At 39.1% G+C, this 20,206-nt stretch overlaps 1 protein-coding gene across 1 annotated transcript in view; it reads left to right on the top strand.

Annotated features, from left to right (window-relative positions):
- The window catches only part of NaCP60E (Na channel protein 60E), a 606,984-nt gene that overhangs the window by 448,717 nt on the left and 138,061 nt on the right, over window positions 1-20,206 (top strand). Inside the window, exon 3 of the mRNA XM_083130953.1 lies at window positions 5,583-5,803. Coding sequence (XP_082987079.1) covers window positions 5,583-5,803 — 221 coding nt within the window. The remainder of the gene's footprint in view (window positions 1-5,582; window positions 5,804-20,206) is intronic.

The following is a 20,206-nucleotide window of genomic DNA, read 5'->3' as shown; positions in this document are numbered from 1 at the left end:
CTAATAAACAGCATATAAAAATTATATGTAAATATTAATATTTCTGTTTCTGATACTGTCTACATGAACCTACTGTGGACATGTTTGTTGAGTGTCTTAATGTTTGCTATTTTTGCCTATAAAATTATAGAATTTTAAATCAAAATAAATGTGTTTGTTTACAGCTTACATATCACATTTCCTTGCGTGTGAGCTTCACCCCATCAGTACATACTTGATATATTTCGTTTATTTCCCTTTCTTAGAGCCTAACAAACACCATTAAATGATTACAAGATTAATGTACTTTCACCAAAAGTGATTCTGATATCTACAAAATCTTTATGTACGTACACTATTCTGTAAATTATTTATTTGAAGTGATTTAACTCCACTAACGACCTTGTCCCGAAATTCCTCCCCCCCAAAACATACCTTTTCCGGGGGTGTTTATTCTAACATCAAACATAAACAATTAATTTTGGAGTCGAATGTACTTTATTGGAATAATATCGAAAACATACACAAAGAACGGAAAATAAAGAGCATCATCTATAAAGACACTGAATCCAGCAATCCCAAAACCATTATCTTCTTAATGTCTCTTAATTTTTGCCCCTCCCCCCTTAGCCACGCAATGATTGATTGATTGTGTTGGTGTTTTAAGTCCACTTTATGCACAGTAGGCTAATCGGACTGGACCTACAGTTTAAAGTGGGATCCGAACCACTATGTCCCTCCATCGGGTATCGAACCCTTGATTACAAGGCAACGACGCTACCACTGCGTCATCGGTGAGGCACAAATCATTGTTCATGATCACAGCATTAGTAGTAAATTAAAATCTTTAATTTGCAATCAAATTTTAAATGTCCGTCGATATAATGTATTGTATATTTTATAATATAATTTGATTATTTAATAATTGACACGTATTTAATGACACACACACACACACATATATATATATATATATATATATATATATATATATATATTGTGTTGTGTCTGTCTTCCTTCCTGTCTGTTCTACAATGATTTTGCACCCTGGCTAGTAGGGGGCAGTGGGGCGGTTGCCAGGGGCTGTGAGGCAGAAAGAGCACCGAATGTTACAAAATATGAAATATTGTGGCACATCCTGAAAGTATTGGTGCGATTTTAAAATAATTTTGTCGTTTTGAAGGAGATAGAGAATATACTTCCTTCCCCCAGGTGAAAACTAGTGAAAAAAATAAAAATTAAAATGTCATATTCATGAAGTGATTTTGATTTTTCACTAGTTTTCATCTGGGGGAAGGAAATGTATATATTATCTATCTTCTCCAAAGTCGCGTTACATCAGTTCACATTGTAAATAAAATTCTCCGCCTATTTTTTCAGTGTTTAATCTCTTCCATATGAATTCTATTCATACACGAATGTGGACAAAACACACCTTTTTTTACATTTTGAGTCGAACATTCAGAAACGAAATTAGGATTTTATTTCACTCTATTCGAAAGTTTGAACTTTATCAGATCTGTAAAAGATGAAAGACAACCTTTGAAAACACGTCCACCTCGACTTCCAGCCTGCAATCAGTTGTGAAGCAAGTCGTTCGATATCCAGTCTTCGTTGCTGCGACCTTCCCCCCCCCCCCCCCCCACGGTGCTTCTTCCCAAGTCTCGAGTACAGCTTTGGCACGAAACGGAGCAACTACTTATGACGTCGCATTACAGGGGATCCTAATCGCATTTCTGCCTTTCTGTCACAACTCCTTTTCTGAATTCAGCACGTAATTGCGAGAGAGAGAAGGAGCTTTAGTTTTTAGACCCGGCTCTAAACTTCGGAAGTAAGGGATTATCGGAGGTGAACTTGGTTATAAAGAGTTAACTTAGTTTGCCTCAAAGCGCAAGTTTCTCATGTCTCTTTTATGCGAGTTGCTAATGGTGGTTATGGAAGAAATTTTGTGGTGTTGTGTGGCTCGACGGGTGCCTGCTAAAGCTTCGATCAATAATTCTTGGAGCCACCTTCATCGCTTTTGTCTTGGAAGCGAGTTCGAAGTTCATTAAGACCAAAAAAGAAAAGCGTCTTGAAGAAACATCAGTCTTGCTAGAAGTAAAAAATCGTATAAAGCAAATTTCGATTTGTGGTTACACTGTGTGTTTCATTTATACTTGGATTTGAACAGAAACTATATCGTTGATTCTATCAAGATTAGAAGAAAAATTCGGAACAAAATTCGAATTTATTTGTCTCACAACATGTAAGGTCAGATTTCAATTTAAAAAATAGAAGTCCCATATAAAGTAAATAAAAGCAAAACGTTTGAATTTCTTCTAGTTTAACGTTGTCAAGAGCACGCATTTAAACGCGTTTTTTTCTTCGAAGTAACGGTTCGGGAAAACCTTTAAAATTCCGGAGTTTGATTTTTTACGCTTTGTTTTCTCTGTCGATTGTTGTATGTGTTTGAGGGCAAGTCTTCTTTTGTTTGACAATACTTCTATTCAATTAAAAGTATTTTCGGCTGAAAGAACTTCGTTTTTCACAGCTTCGAAATGAACTTAAATTTCCGATATGTATGAAAAATGTTAAAAAGAAATGAACTTGCATTTTGAAGTTATATATTGGCCAATGTATCTAAAATTTTCTCCAGAAGTGTACTGTGCAGCGTGTAGAACATGAGAGTTTCGTATGTGTACACGGTTAGCAACACTGTGTAACCGCTTAGAATGTCCGGTATGCTCGGAAATGTTGAAAAGATAAGCAAATCAGGTAATAACTGACACTTTAAAATATAAATCTTTCATTCTAACCCCCATAATATACTTCTAACCATCTACCTTTTCAAACAGTTCTTTCAAAATCAGTGTGGTCTGAGTAACAATGTTGAGTAGCACCATCTATTGGAGAGAACTGGAACTAGATATACACAGAACTGTTGTCACAGCGAGCAGCTGGCCAGAAGTGAGCATTCGATTTTGTTGATGTATGGAATACGTGCAGTTGACATCATATTAACGGAAAAGGCCAACGTTTGTTTTATGTGCCGCAAAAATATATTGTCCAACACAAAACCTGCTATGGATTCATATTTTTTTTTTTAGAGAGAGAAGCAGAATTGCGTCTGTATTTGACGTATATACTAGCAGAGGTCATGAGCTTGAAGAACTCCACATAGGTGCAGGATTAAGCAAAATTGATATGCACTTGTGTACCTCTATTCTCAGATTATGTAGAATTCGATGCGGTTATCTTCACTGTTTGATTGATGTTAATTTGTTTCAACAGTTGCATATAATGTATTTATATATCGACAGAATAACCATGAGCAGATTTATACACAGGGTTTATTATAGCTGTAAAAATAATCTACCAGTACACAAAACAGAATTTGCCTTCTGAGCGATTACATGTAGTAAGGTGACTAAACGCACGATCATGAAATTAGGCGGGTGACAGAAGTTCGCGCTGTTGCCACGTCGGAGCACAACCCCGTGGTTTCTTAGGTTTAAGAGAATGAAATATCTCGTTGTAGAGTTGGTCTTTGTAATGCATGTGATAAAATCTGGCAGTATTTGCTCGAAAGGTAAGGGATGACGCAAAAGTGCCCTGGAGAGAGGTCAGTCTGACGCTCGAACTAGGCAACGCAGCCCGCTTGACGTTGCCACACAGTGAGCGGGAACCAACGATTTTTGTCCCGCTCTCGCTTTGCTTTTCCCATATGTGGCAACAGCGCAATTCTGCCCAGCCGCATATTTTAATGGCCGTGCGTTTAGTGCTGTAACGCATGCTTGTGTGATGGGAGTGTCCCTCTCGAATCCTCTCTGATATTAGACTTTGCGGGGGTCGTGAATTCACTGCGACGTCGTAGGCCGGTGCTGCACCTTGCTCGCCTTTGAGGAGGGGCTCATTTTCACTAGTTTTCATCTTAGAGAAGGAAATATATTGTCAAGAATATTGTCTTGAATCTAGATTTCTGTTTACTGAACAAACACTTGTGATGCTGTGTAGCAAAATGAGCCGGATAAGTAAAGAGGGACTGTCTACAAAACTACCTATTCCTCTATGATGCCTCTGAAAGTTCAACATGTTCTCTTCTCTGTGTTGCCCACGAGACGAGACTTTGGCCTGTCTCGTCTCGTGGAGTCTCGTGGAAATGCTGTCTCGTCTCGAAAATATTCGTATGTCTTATGACAAATGGTCAATCTCGTCTCGTCTCGAATTTTTAAAAGCCTGTCCCGTCTCGTCCCGTGGGCAACACTACTTCTCTTAACAAGTTGTAGATCGTTCACCCAATATTTGTTTGTGTTCTACGTTTCCGTTCCCCTTGTCTCCTCCTTACATCCACCAAAAGCTGCACCCATCAGTTCTTCATTGGGATTTCTAGGTGGTCCTGTACCGCGCCGACCGTTCATAATGTTTTAATGTGTTTTTTTATCTCATATTTGTATCTGTTGCTTTGAGCCAAGAACGAGACTAAATTTAGAAATCAAGACGAAGCCGAGGATGAGACAAGGCGAGATCTGTACCAAGTCTTGTATCAACATTATCCCTACATTCCTACATTGAACTCTAGTACTGTTTTCAGGATTTTTAAGGTAAGGTACCTGAACTCCATATGGCCTAGTACCCAATATGGCCTATTTCCTATTTCCAAGTAGTTACAAGGTGAATTCAACAGATGACATTAGTATGTCATGCAGACTGTCCAAATGAAGTAATTGGATCTGTTGGCTGCCCATATAGTGCACTAACTAGAGGACAAAGAAACTAACTAGCTGAACCTCGTGATTGTGTTCTACGTGATCCAATATTGCATAGTCAAGTTATTACTTACTACATCTTCCAAGTGATATGTGTTTATATCTCTAGTATATATTATGACAGCTCATAATTTGTACTTTACAATAATGTACTTAGTTTAGACTTTAATCTATAGTACTGTTTATCACGAAGGAAGAAAGAACACTATGTAAGGTGGACTCAATATGGCCTACATAGGAATATATCGTAAAGGACATGCGCAAATGTGACATTTGTTACTCTTATGTTCACGGAGAGTTTGTGGATCTCACTAAGGATGATAAATGACCTTTTATTTGCCCAGACTGCGATGTGCAATCTATGGTCTTCTGGAAACAAATTGTGTCATGTCATCCCCTTGTTTATTGGTTTGTAAACCATTTTGTGCAAACCTTGTATGTCATTTTGTAAATAAAATGTATGTGTATCAGTATACTTATTTACCTATAAAACAACATTGTCTTACTTTCTTTACGTTTTCTGTTGCACATTTTGATGTGAAAGAACAAAATATATGACTAGGCCAAATTGGGTGCATATCTACACAATATGGCCTAAACGTAACTTTTTAATAAAATCTTTCCTGCACCCATGTTATTTTTGGAATTGGCTCCAACTTTCAGTAAATGTCCAGAAATGTTCCCTCTTTTGAATCTTGCAATTACTTTTACATTTCTGACTTTGTACACCATTAGAAACAATCGCAGACCTTAGGTGGGCCATATTGGGTTCAGGTACCTTACATAAAGAAATATTGTAAATTGTATTGAGCGTGCCTTTTTGGAGAGAAATTTATGTCCGCTTTTTTTCTTCCGCAGGTACATCTTCCTGGCCATCTACACGGGCGAGATGGTAATCAAGTCTATAGCGAAGGGCTTCATCCTGAACAAGTACACGTACCTGAGAAACCCGTGGAACTGGCTAGACTTCGTGGTCATAACGTCCGGCTACGCGACCATGGGGATGGAGGTGGGGAACCTCGCCGGGTTGAGGACTTTCCGCGTGCTGAGGGCACTCAAGACGGTCTCCATCATGCCTGGTGAGTTACCAGTTTTAGTTTCATTAATTTCTCGATGTCTTTGCAGAGTGAAATCACTGTCAACGTTCTCTGTCTCTCTCACTCTCCAACGACCCAGGAAATAGCATTTCTCTCGGAGAACCGTGAAAAATTTGGGAAAAAGTGTCAACATGTTTAAATAAATCATGCGAAAAATATGTTTGTTACTGCACGTCCTCGGTACTACGACATTTATGGGGCCGCTATCCTCGGCGGTATGACATTTAAGGCCGCTATTCCTCGGCGGTACGACGTTTAAGGCCGCTATTTCTAGGTAGTACGACATTTAAGGCCGCTATTCCTCGGTGGTACGACGTTTAAGGCCGCTATTCCTAGGCAGTACGACATTTAAGGCCGCTATTCCTCGGTGGTACGACGTTTAAGGCCGCTATTCCTAGGTAGTACGACATTTAAGGCCGCTATTCCTAGGTAGTATGACATTTAAGGCCGCTATTTCTCAGTGAGACATTGGAAGAAAACTCCTCCAAGCCAAATATATCAACTTATCATAACGAAATCGTGGTAAAGTCCCCCGAATCCAAATATAAATAAACCCCCAAAAATAACCCTTAAATATAACAAGTAAGAAAAGGTATATCCCCCAATAATAAAATTATAAATAAAACACTCATAAATAAGATACTAGCATATTCAGGCATAAAAATTAGGGCAAACCCACCAGCACTATATTCAACATTAAATCCAGAAACAAGTTCAGATTCCCCCAGCTACCTCTTGGTTGTTCAACATTTAAGGCCGATATTTCTCGGTGGTACGACATTTAAGGGCAATATTCCTCGGTGGTACGCCATTTAAGGCCGCTATTCCTCTTTGGTACGCCATTTAAGGCCGCTATTCCTCTTTGGTACGCCATTTAAGGCCGCTATTCCTCTTTGGTACGCCATTTAAGGCCGCTATTCCTCTTTGGTACGCCATTTAAGGCCGCTATTCCTCTTTGGTACGCCATTTAAGGCCGCTATTCCTCTTTCGTACGCCATTTAAGGCCACTATTCCTCGGTGGTACGCCATTTGAGGCCGATATTTCTCGGTTGTACGCCATTTAAGGCCGCTATTCCTCTGTAGTGCGCAATTTAAGACCGCTATTTCTCTGTGGTAAGACATTTGAGGCCGGTATTCCTCCGTGATACGACATCTAAGGTCCATACCTCTGACTACCTTTACTCAGTCAGCAAGACTTTGCTAGCCGGGCGAACCATTCTATAGGTCCTGGCAAAGTACAGGCCATGTGTTAACGCGGCCCAATGTTAAGTCGATGCGAAAATTTTGAGGTCATCTTTGGGCGTATCTACAACCGTGATGTATCGTTTGAAGCACAAGAGGTCTATACCTATTAAAATTTAACATATAATTTTGCCACGAGAGTCGTTGAAAAACGGTCCAAGTCAAATTTTAACACAATTTTTACGTATGAGGCTTGGAAGTGGGTCAAGATCGGTCCAAATTCCAATAACGACCCCTTGGAAGTAACGACCCTTTCCCCGATAACGGTGAAAGGTCGTATAATGGAGGGTTGACTGTAAGTCACACAATGCATTAATCATACGGTTATGTCCAACATGGTATGTAGATAAAATATCAAAGTTTCGGTAGCTTACGTGTTCGGCCATCAGATGAAAGCTTATTCAATGTGTTCAGTACACTCGGCGGCGCGGCAAATCCCATGGAAATTTCGTAAGCCGCTTCTGCGAGATGCACTGTGGTGGCCGTTGCACTATTTGACTTCATAAAAAGCAAATAACGGTAATGTATTCTTCTTGACGTCACTTGCCTTTACAGGCCGATACGCTTAATGTGCGCCTATTGGAACAGAGAGTTGACGGAGAGAGAGGGAGATTTTTTTTTATTTGGTGTTTTAAGTGCACTTTATGCACAATAAAGCTAATTGGAACTTGAACTACAGTTCAAAGTGGAATCCGAACCACTTGTGCCTCCACCGGGTATCGAACCCAGGACCCCTTGATTACAAGGCGACGACGCTACCACTGCGCCATCGGGGAGGCTGATTCGACAAGAAATATACATTTTTACAAGAAAGATCAAAAGTTTTCACGGCGGCCGCCGCAGCGAAACACTGATAACCCTTAACCTTTTTAATCTTTTTAAGCAAGATATTCCAGTAACAACTCAAATTCATGTACACGCCCCAAATCAATCTTTTCATTATACATTCTGCTTCACGGTCAATATAGATCGCTTTCCAGGTGCGGTGGGAGGGAGATACCGGCAAACACTGGCCCAGTTCCGCTCTCGGAACCAGGTGCTGGAATGCCATCCATATCAATCCATCATGCATTATTCAAAAGGCTAATAGCGGACAACTGTTTCTCATCTGCAATCCACCATGGGAAATTGCAATACACAGTCGGGGCCTTTTTTTGATCCTGTTTTAATAAACATGCGCTTCCTCAAATGAAACATCCTCCCGCCACCTTTTTTAGAACAGCATGGAAGTCATCTATGTCCAGTTTTTGAAACTCACCACAGGTGTTGCTTTTCAGCAAGTAGATACATTTTTTTTATTTGGATCCTTTCATTTTGATCCTCCAAGATGCGCCCTGTAAGTCACTAAGAAGTAAGCATTTCTCCTCCAGCAGTATCATCAGGAAATAAAACAACCTTCACTCAACGAACTTTCGCAGGCTGTGAAACAGAAAGTCCAGGCAAATCTTCGGAGAAAACGTGGGACATATAACTTAATAAGAGACTGTCTTTTTAGATCAGAGTCGCCTCACAACTCAGAGTAGGTAGGCGATGTGATTGGTCCGCAGCAGTTTTTCTTACGCGTCACTGCGACGATATCCTTCAAATTTTCCCGTTCTCTCCTGCTATTGAAGGTCAGAAATAGCACCATTTCTTCTATAGATACGAGTATCGCCAGGGAAGCAAATGGAAGTCCTGGAGAATATGATAAACATGCCAATAAGAATGTGTGGATTTTCTATAGTTATAGAAATTAAAACTTTTCAAATCTGACTATGCCCTTACGGACATGTAATAATAATAATGAAATTTATAATTTGTAAGGTTAACAACATTAATATGTTTATTAGTAATAATATTAAAATAGGGCAATTAATAATAATTAGTTATTGCATAAACAGGTAAAAATATGACATGGGCCTAAGAATTGGTGCGTTTCACGTACGTCACAAACTGTTGCATTGTGGCTTCGAGCAGCCATGATTGAGGCTAATTCTTGTAAGCATATGAAATTCAAGAGGGCGGGCGGGGGATACTAAAACAGACATTCATGATTTAAAACAAACGCGCAGTTGGTGCAGATATAACGAAAGCTACGTGTGGATATTTCCTTGCGAATGATAAATAAAATTGACCACAACCTCACGTCACATGAAACCCACCAATAGAGATATAACAGCAACGTATTCATTATGTATCTTAAGTCTATCTAACATCAATTATATAAAAAAACTTGCTCTACAAAAAAAACTGTCATTTTTTAGTTGGGTATGAATTGAATACCGAAAAGGTTGTTAGGCCCAGATGATGAAAAGTACAGACCCTTATCATTATTTTATGCATATTATTATTACTATTATTAGTGTTACTCATAAATTTTCGCAATGCAAAGCTATATAATCACAATCTAATCCTTATATTTATATAAGTTCTTTGGACAATAGTAAACAAGTACATTTGCTTATTTACTTTTGTACTTATTAAGTATCGTATTGGCCCGAATATAAGCCGCACCCTAAAATTTGAAGGAGCGAAAAAAAAAATGATACCCGAATATAAGCCGAGGGAAGAGAAGAAAATACCGGTAAACATTTTCTTTAGATCCACTTCAGTAGAAATGAATGATTGATTGATTGATTTGGTGTTTTAAGTTCACTTTATGCATAGTAAGGCTAATCGGGACTGGACTTACAGTTTTAAGTGGGATCCGAACCCTTATATGCCTCCACCGGGTATCGAAACCTGAACCCCTTGATTACAAGGGGACGACGCTACCACTGCGCCATCGAGGATGCTCAGTAGAAATGAATACCTGTAAGCTTAGAAAAGAACGAACACAATCTTAATAAAATCAAGGAGTAGGTTATCAAGAATGCCGACAGTTTTTACAATGCCCAGTTAGAAACAACAATGCTGTTGTTCCAGTTAGAAGTAACAATGCTATTGTTGGATAACATTATGGTATCTACAATGCGGCCAGTTTCTACAATGCTATTGTTGCATTATCGTTATTTCAAATGAGAAATCAGCACATTTTTAACAGCATATGATTTGACGAAATGTCATATTTTTTTTTAAGGTCGTGAATATAAGACTCATCCTAATTTTTCACAATTGAAATTTGGATAAAATGTCCAGCTTATATTAGGGCCAATACGGTATTTCGGGTGGTTCTTGGTTGCAGCATAATAAAATATTTATCTGCGATAGTTTCTTCCCTATTCCGGTGCTCGCTGTTGGTGACAAATGACAACACAGTTGGGTTCTGCGCCGAAAAATGCGATTGGACACGGGGAGCCCCAATTACGGCTGCGGTTCTACAGGGTTAAAGATTGCGGTGGAATTTTCGGTTGCACAGTTTCCACAGTGGCGGAGAGGAAATATTGCTGTATACACTTCGACTGTGAAATCCAATCGTTTGTTTGCGGTCGCAAAATCGATAGCTTCCCTCTTTCGCCGAATGAAATAGGCAGAAACTTCGATTGCACAAGGGAAATATTTGCTTGGGAGTGGTTCAACAAAATGCACCCCTCCCCCCTCTCTTCTCTCTTGAGTAAATGATGCAGATAATAGCAATAGAGATTTATAAATATTTTGGAGTTTGGAAGTTGTATATTTTATCTTTCTAACTGCCAATTTGTTGAAAAGGAATATCTTATTACACACTGTATCAGGAAACTGTGGAGCAAGACAGCGCATAACGGTCTAGAAGAGGAGAAAGGGAGTGGCGGAGCTAAACGGTGCACGCTGCTGCAAACGGCTGGTAACTGTGCCGCGTTTCCCCCTCCATGCATTCATTTCCCTCTCACGCGAACATTGGTCGAGTTCTCTCGAGTCACTAATTTTGCAGACTTGTCTTTGTTCGCATGCTCCAAAGATTCCCGAGACAGAGTCATAATTTGGGTTTGTGTTGCACTACATTGAAATGAAATATAAGAAATTCAAGTTAACCTTTAAATGGGTATGTGGGGTGGCTACAACACCCCAGGTCTAAAAATTGTTAAAAAAATAGTCTTATAAGTTGGCAAAACTGTTCATCTTTCCCTTACCTTCATGTTGTTTACTCCTTGAGGGGTAGGTCTTTTAGTCACCTGATTGTTGTGCGCTGGTCCACAATAACAAAATAACTCCGCGTTCTGGGGTGTTATCAGCTCCCCACCTACCTACTTGCGTATTGTTTGAAACTTTATTTTGTTCGAGTGTTGCAATACTTGTGGCTTTTCTTTTCTTGGAAGTGGAATACAAGAAAGAACAGGAACGTGTCAAAAAGCTATTAGAGTTATTGGACGTAATTAGTAGTGTAAATGCTCTTGCAGATCCTTATGTGACAAGTTTTCTTTAGGTGAACTGTAGCGATATTCAAAAATTATAGGCCTGTATCTGTTTTCTATATTTTTTGTAGCCTAACATTCATGTTGATGTTTAATTAGTAATGATTAAATATAAATCCTCGTACATTTGTTTAATACATATGCTACTTTTCAGTAACTATTGTGTATTCTGTTTGGAAGGAAAAGTAAAAAAATATATAAAATAAGGAATTGTCCCTAAAAATAGAAGGAAAAAGGAAAATTATAAAATTGTCGTTAAAAATTTTCAAATATAGTTATTTTCATAATTCACAATCTTCCAACCGTACAAATAATGTAAAAATACATATATTACAATTATAATTGTTAGAATATAACTGTAACTGTATTTTTTCTGTGGGGTGTCGTGATCACCCCACTACCCACTTGTGTACAATTTGGCCACCTACCTACTTAAAGGTGAGATGCTTCGTTATGGCATATGTATGCCATTGCTACAGGATTGAGCACATTTCAATCATTTTCGATCATGTTTAGCATATTTTCGCTCTTTCAAGGTAGAAAAAGCTTTTTTTATTCACTTAGCCTTCACTCAACCTCCCTTACACTCTCAATTTGTTGAATTTCTTAGAAGTATGTATTCTTCCCCTTTCGCCTATTTTGTATTAATTCCCTGTACGCTTTTAATCGCCAGTCAGTATTGAATGCAAATACTTATTCTCAATCATATCTATAATCTTCACAACATGTAAATCTACATCAACAAGTTTATCATCTACTTTCGTCCCTTGCTTTTGTTTTATTTACATTAATTTTCAACTAATTTTTCTCCAAAATCTGCAACATTTTAGATTTCGGTCTTAGAAGCCTTCTGTCTTTCTAATCACAAAATCATATATGCTGTATAAGATTGGAAAAGATACCAATTTACTGATTCACATATAAAGAGCCGAACCCTGTGGCCGAGTGGTTCGCACATCGCGCTGCGAGGCGAAGGGTCTCGGGTTCGAATCCCGCTCGGGCTTGGTTGTTTGTGAATGTCCATTCATCAATTTCATCACTCATTCCCATCTTCGAAAATTATCCAAGAGGCACAAAACGTGAAGTAAATTAAACTAAATCAATGAATCAATCAATCACTTGTAAAGAAGATCCTCCTAAAACATAGATAACTGACTATATTTTGATATGTGTAAATTGTGTAATGGTAACGCAATCGCCTTGTTCGATCACCTGTGGAGGTACAGTCACCAGCAATAAAAATGGAGCACCAAGATCCTGAAGGACTCGCTTTCCTGGAAGGCGTTGTGTGTTGCCTAACTCTACGGCGGTGGTACAAGTAGACATTGAAAATTTACTGTTAAAATCTACTTATCGCCGTAGATTTAAGAAACACGCTCAACGCCTTGCAGGAAACCAGCATTTGAGGATCTACGTGCTACATTTGTATTGCCCGTGGCTGTACATTACACAGGGGTTAAGACCACATTTTGAACTGCAGGTCCAGTCCCTATTAGCCATGCGATCATAAAATGGACTTAAATACATACTTTGGTGTGCGAGAACTGTATGTAATGCTGATGAAGGTACACAAGATGAATGTGTGTCCTTCATCGAATCTTCATCCAAAATGCAGGGAAAACCGCGCGGTTTCTATCAGCAATGCGAAATCACTTTGGAAATATATTTCTCTTCTTTTTCCTTATGGATCTTGGCAGCCTTTCATTGGAGCAAACCGAAGAACCACTCCACCACAATGAATCTCTCTTTACTCTCCCCAACGAGACCTTTTTGGCAGGCACTCAAAATGCTTAATGCTTGTTCTCGAAATCAATTGTAGCTTAAATCCGAGTACTGTGGAACAATGGCTTATGAGATCAGAATACAGGCCTCGTGTACTTACATCCAGAGATCTTTCGTTTAGAGTAGGTGGCAAGCTTGACACCTGTTGGTGTCAAGTGTCCTAGTGCATGTTACTGGACATGGTGGACCATGGAGAATAAGTTGAGAGTGATGTTTAATCCAGTGATGTTCAGCCGGAGTGTCCGGTGACGTTGGTATTTTGTGGACGCAAAGGTCGATGAATTGATACAATTGGATTGTACTTCAGTGGATTCTAAGTGTGTTGCAATTATAAGGATGAGGAGGGGTTTCCGCGAGGCTCTCCCTTCTGCGGCGGCTGCGAACACTGTTGCCAACTTAGCTCTTTTGGAGCCAGGTCTGGCACTTTCGTGTACTCGATTGGCTGTGAACTGGGTGGGTCGCCCTCCCCCCCTCCCTGCTCCACTATGGCGCCATCACTAGCTCCGGCCCACATAGGACAACTTTTGTTATAAATGTAGATTTTGCACGTGATATTGTTATATTGGCTGTGTCGCCCCACCCCCGTCTTACCTCCCTACCTACTTCTTTTATAGCGCCGTAGCTGACGTGAAGATGACATAATATTGTTATCCAGGAATACTTTATTTACGATTTCATACGATCATCGGTGGATAATTGAGCTGTGTGATGCCGCCACATCTAGACAGTGAAAACGAAGAATAAATTGTCATCACTTTAAAGTTAACTGTAATAGCAGCACACATCCCCCCCCCACCCCACTTGACACCTTACATTACTCTAGGAGGCACTTTGTTGAGCCTTCGAAAATCTACCTCTATTTTTTTTATTTACAGTAAACCCTCGTTAACACAAACTCGCTTAAGACGAACACTCGGTTAATATGAACAAAAAGTTGATCCCGGCAAGGATGTATTATATCTTAGAGATATAATATCGGTAAGTTTTATCGGTAAACGCGAATTTCGGTTACCACGAATTACGAACTGTTTTTTAGTCCGTTGCGTCATTACATCTAATTTAACACGAACTTTCAAAGCTTTTCATATTTTTTTTCTGTTGTTCTTCTGTCGTTCCTCTGCTAGGTATGTAAGAAATCGCTCAACAACCTCTATCATCTTGTGAACAATCAAATTAGGCTCTACAGTATTGTAACCAACAAATTCTGATCAACAATGTGTTCAAATGTGTCATTCTATTCTTTAAAACATAGCCAGTACGAGTAACATTAAGATTAAAACTTGGGTGCAATTGCTCGACAATCGCGATCATCGCGTCAAGAATGAGCTTATACGTATTTAACCAACAAATTCAGTTGTGTGTTCAGATGTGTTTTTCTATTCTTTAAAGCGTACGATAAACATCAACTTGCAAGCAGTAAGACGGGAGTCATGGCCAAGAGGAAGAAGACAGGCATAGACCTGCAAACAAAACTGAAAATCGTAGAGAAAGTAGAAATAAAATTTGAGTCCTCGGTTAGCACACGGACTCTTGATTTTTCGGTCCCTTGGGATTCGTGTTAACGAGGGTTTACTGTATTTATTTATGTTTTGCAGTAGATTTGCCCATTCAGACGATATTGAAATAGGTGAGAAACTGTCACTCTTTGCCTTATGGTCCAGCGGTAGCTGGTGGCTCTGAATTAGGTGAAGGGCTAGTTGGAAGAAATGAGGTAATAGGGAAAATTAGATCAATAGTTTCGCATGCTTATTAGACAATGAGGTTATGGCCAGTGTTTCAGCTCCTAAACCAGGAGAATTGACTGGACTGCATTTTACAGACTAACGAGGCTATGGCGTCTCGACTCTCAGCCAGTATAATCCTCTCGGTGGCTCATGTTATTCTGTCCATGTATGTTGGCGATTTTCCTTTCACTAATCTTCGAGATTAACCGAAAGTGGCAGGACAGTGAAGTAACAATCCAACGGATCAGCCTGTATATTTAATACTTCTTGCCGTTCAAAAGTTTTACTCAACAAAGTTTTCCCCTACCACTTGTCTATTTGGAGCAATGTTGACAACTTGAGAGTATTTGGTAAACACACATGTCTTATTTTCTGCTGCTAAGAAATCGAAACCTTTGTGACTTCCTCCAAACCTTGTATTTCATTAATTCACAAAACAAGGTATTGAGTAGTAAATAGCATATTCTTCATTATTATTATTGTTTCCAAATTGAGATTGTGTATTTTTCGTTCCAAGTTCGTAGCGCTATTTTCTGACAATACTGCAATCTTACTGAAATAGCTTGCGGGTTAATATAATAAGAAAACTTATTGAATCGAAAATGAAATAAACGAAAGGGAATGATCCGATTACAGTACGCTAGAACAATTTTGCCGCTCCAAATTTCGTACGTCCCTGTGTCACTTCTATTGTTCCTGTGCTTCAGTCTGATCTCAAGTATAACGTAAACAGTCAACTTGTTAAAATATTAACTTATGTACAGTTGGCGGCAATAAAAATGGGACACCTAGATCCTGAAATACTCGCTTTTCTGCAAGGCGTTATGTGTGTTGCATAACTCAAGTGGATTTTAATAGCAAATTTTCAATGGCAACTTCTACCACCGCCTTAGAGTTAGGCAACACAAATAACGCCTTGCAGGAAAGCGAGCATTTCAGGATATACGTATCCCATTTTTATTGCCGCCAACTGTACATTCCAAAAAATTTCCGTGTGGGTCGTTTGGGTGGTCAAAATCGAGCTCATATTATTTTGCCCACGAGAAATAGGCTCCTTGTGTAAGTCTCCAAATTAATAAACCCAATCTTTGTTCCTAATGTATTTTTGGAATTATTAAATTATTCATACGAAATAACTTTTGCAATATATTATTTTATTGGCAAACCAGTCAAACATGCTCTTCAAATTTGCTTCAACATGGCTTATTTTCTAGTCATTTGACCGTTTATGTTGGATGTGGTTTATTTGTAGAAATGTTGTAGCAACGTTTCGATGCTTCTATAGTGCATTTAGGTCTGACGGTAATTGTATGTATTGAATACAGATAAAAGTTAGTCTTACTACTAATGTAACATATACACAAACCACAACCCGATGGCGCAGTGGTAGCGTCGTCGCCTTGTACTCAAGGGGTCCATGGTTCGATACCCGGTGGAGGTACATAGTGGTTCGGATCCCAGTTTAAACTGTAGATTCCGTCTCGATTAGCCTCACTGTGCATAAAGTGGACTTAAAATAATAACTCCAAAAACATATTACTACAATTAAGCCAATTAATATGCCACTTATGCCCCTCTTCTAACCAAACACAATCCACAAAACCTTCAGAGAACAGGGGAAGGGGGCATTTTAAATTTCCCTAGGAACGGAAATATGTTATATCGTGCCCAGCCTAGGACCCTTAACTCTTTAACCAGTTAACCTTAACCAGTACGCCATCCAATGATTTATTATTAGTATTACTTTATTATACCATGCCATATAATTCCCCTGCAATGCTATGAATTCCATGGCTTGTTGGAAAGCCCAGTACTGCTACTTCCTTGTGTTCTGCGCCAAACACCAACTGATCGATGATCATAACTTGTGTAAAAAATCTCATATTCATCAGCGCTGCCATCGTGTTGCATGTCGAAACATTGTCACGCATCGGCCAGGTGAGTAGATTGATGTCATGTGAAGGTCAAAGGGGTGCAAGGGGGGAGACCGGAGTATAGCACGAAGAGTAAATAGGATATCATTTTTTGCCCTCATAATATGTATGTGGTAATGCGCGAGACAAACACCTTTACAGGCAGAGGTGTACGTTTGATATGTTGGTACTGCCTTTCGAAGTAACCGTTACTTTTTAGTAACCATGGCTGCAGCTTTCTTACTTGGTTATATCTTAATTTGTATCGGAATTAATAATTACTTTCTTATTAATAATACGTTTGTTTTAAGTTCACTTTATGCTCAGATAGGCTATTCGTGACTGGATCTATAGTTTTAAAAGTAATACAGATCTCGAAAAAACCTCAATATGTGGCCAAAATTTCAGAACTCAAATTGTTAAATATTTTGGTTGGTTGATTTAGTGTTTTAAGTCCACTTTATGCACAGTAAGGCTAATCGGGACTGGACCTACAGTTTAAAGTGGAATCTGAACCACTACGTGCCTCCACCGGGTATCGAACCCGGGACCCCTTGATTACAAGGCGACGACTCAACCACTGCGCCATCGGGGAGGCCCTGTTAAATATTTTGAACACCTTGTTTGAAAAATGTATCTCCGTCGGTTTTATTTATTTTATATCGTTGCTAGATGCGTCCTCTCTACATACACATGCTTTGGTGAGTGTAATATTATTTTTATGGGTGAATTTACTTGTAAGAAGTACGACGGTACAGTCACTCTTGTGCACAAGTGATGTGTTCAAAATTTTCAAACATGTTTTATTTAACGTGAAGCGCTACAAAGTAAGTGTTTTCAGATCTGTATCTCATTTAGAAACCGATATAATCGACAAAAGCCTATCCTGTCTTTCAAAAACAGACACTTTCAAAGTGCCATAATTTCGAAATTGGGGTGTTTTTCCCACATAAAATTAAAGTGGCTGTTAAAAAATTCGGAGGGGACACATTTTTTTTAAATCTGAGAGGGGAGTGGCCAATTGCGACGACGAGGATGAGTGACGATTAGACCATGCAAAAGACCATCCATGCGGGACTCGAGCCCAGGTACTTCGCTTGCCCATCGAGCCAACCAGATGGTCCGTGATTTGGTATATATCACCTGACGCTTAATAAGATATGGCTGGTATATCAACCCGCATCCCCTCCACTGGATTTTTTTATTCGTTGATGTTATTATTGGAAGTCGCTTTTCTTCCAGTTGTGGCTAATAGCGACGATGAGGATGAATTGTGATATAATGAAATGTCAATCGCACACACAGATGGACAGGATACAAGTCCCACAGAGGATTATACTGACTGAGAGTCGAAACGCCAGAGCCTCGATAGGTATTCTGCAACAATGCAGTCTAGGGTGTACTACGTGAAAGAAAGTTTGTCAGTTGGATGCATTCCGAGATGATCACCCATTACACCCCTGGAAATTTTTGAAAATACCACATTGCGTACACGTGTTTCCAGGCTGTTATGTGTCAAAGGTGTTTCCTGGTATAGCGTGGCCACCGATATGTAAAACAAGTCTGATCGCTTACACCGAGTAAAATTTACAGCGCAATAAGTATTATCAGAAGATGATATACTCAGATAACTGCACGCGTTACATCCACTCCCCACATACGCAATTTACATAATCGTCTACGCATGCATCCGGATACCATTTAAAGATTAACAAAACTATTATATCGTCCGATTTACCACATAACTTATTACAGATTACGCACTAAGTTTTATGTTTCGGCATTGTATGCCTTATCTGTAAATGCTGTGAACCAGTGAAGCATTTTTGCATACACTGCTGTATATAAATGTAAATGATGGAAGAAGTTCAGTTCGCAGTTGTTGGAGGATAGTAAAATTTAAATTTCTATTGATTCTGGAAGTCATTCACTAATGTCAACTAGTTATCACGCCATTTCAAGTCATAAAGTTCTAAATTGCTTCCCGGAATTAGAAAAGAAAAAGAAAAAGAAAAACTACACAATTGTTCAATTTATTTGATAAAAAAAATAAAGAACAAAATATGATCTTTTGCTCATCAGTCAGTAAGCAAAAGAGGAGTACAGAAGCAGACAGATTGTTGACCTGCTACCTTCCACATGTGAGTCCACAGTCTCTATAGATTTACTAAACCTGGAAGCAGGCGCGTCGCCTGATAATGTTCACATGAGCACGTGAACACTCATGTATATGTTTTAAATTACGTACATATTAAATGCACACACACACACACACGCTTATTTATTCGAAAAATTCTTCTTTGATGTTCGAGTATATACACACAATTTACTGACACGGCGTCTTTCACATCTGATAACTTTTTTAGGTAGTTGGTAACACTGACTCCCACGGTGTTCCACGGATTGCGTTGAACACAATTGCTGTGCGTGTTGCATCAAACTAACAGCTAAGGGACTGTTGGCCGCTATACCTCGAAAATGTTCACTGCGCTGTGCGAACACGGTATTGCGAGCCCTGATGCAAGCCGCAATACTTCTTGCATTCGGCACCAGAGCGCAGCATATGCCTATGGGGACTCGAGACGGTGTGCGCTACATAGTTGCATAATGTAGAATTTAATTTTAATTATTTATCTTGATGTCGTTATTAAGTGCATTGTGCGTCGGTGTGTATCGTTCAATTACTTGGCCCTAAGTGAGAAGTTTATTTTCTGTGTAATATCTATACCTCAATTATAGGCTTCGGCCGGCTATCCTTCAGGAACGAGTTCGTGTGCAAATGTATCTATTGCAAACACGATACTTACTGATAGCGCGTGTTTAGTGTGTGTTCTTTAGCCACTTATTCGGACAAATCAGTAAGTAGTATTGTTTGCAATAGATACATTTAAAAAATATATAAATATATCTAAAAGGGAATTATTATTCTTTTTTTCATCGGACAGTTCTTGTAATTGATCAATTCACTCCAATGCATGGACGGTCAAAGGACACATCCTGGGCGTTTGTTACCATTTGCACATATACAAGCGACTCGCTTCCAAAAGACTGCTTCTGGAACGATTCGTTTCGTGCAACGCATAAGATCAAGCATGGTAAATATGTTTGATTGATTGATTTGATGTTTTAAGGGGATGAGGGACAATTTCGTACCAGTTGTGCATTTACTTCAATATCGTCCGAATGGGCAAGGCTACTGAGGAAAAAAGCTGGTGTTGAATAGAGTATGAATTTCTCCACATGTTGCGAGTGAAAGTGTTTTTTAAAGTTGATGATTAAGCTAGATACGACGTTTGAAAATATGATGAATAGGAATTTTCAGAAACCTATGTATTCCTTATGGGGAATCAACTTCAACTTCAAGTTACGGTTAATCAAATGGAAGTTTCGACTTTTCCGCCTGTCAATTACTAC

This window comes from Lepisma saccharinum, chromosome 11, assembly GCF_977018435.1.
Source record: "Lepisma saccharinum chromosome 11, izLepSacc3.1, whole genome shotgun sequence".
Lineage (NCBI taxonomy): Eukaryota > Metazoa > Arthropoda > Insecta > Zygentoma > Lepismatidae > Lepisma > Lepisma saccharinum.
This window is presented reverse-complemented; position numbering and strand designations above follow the sequence as displayed.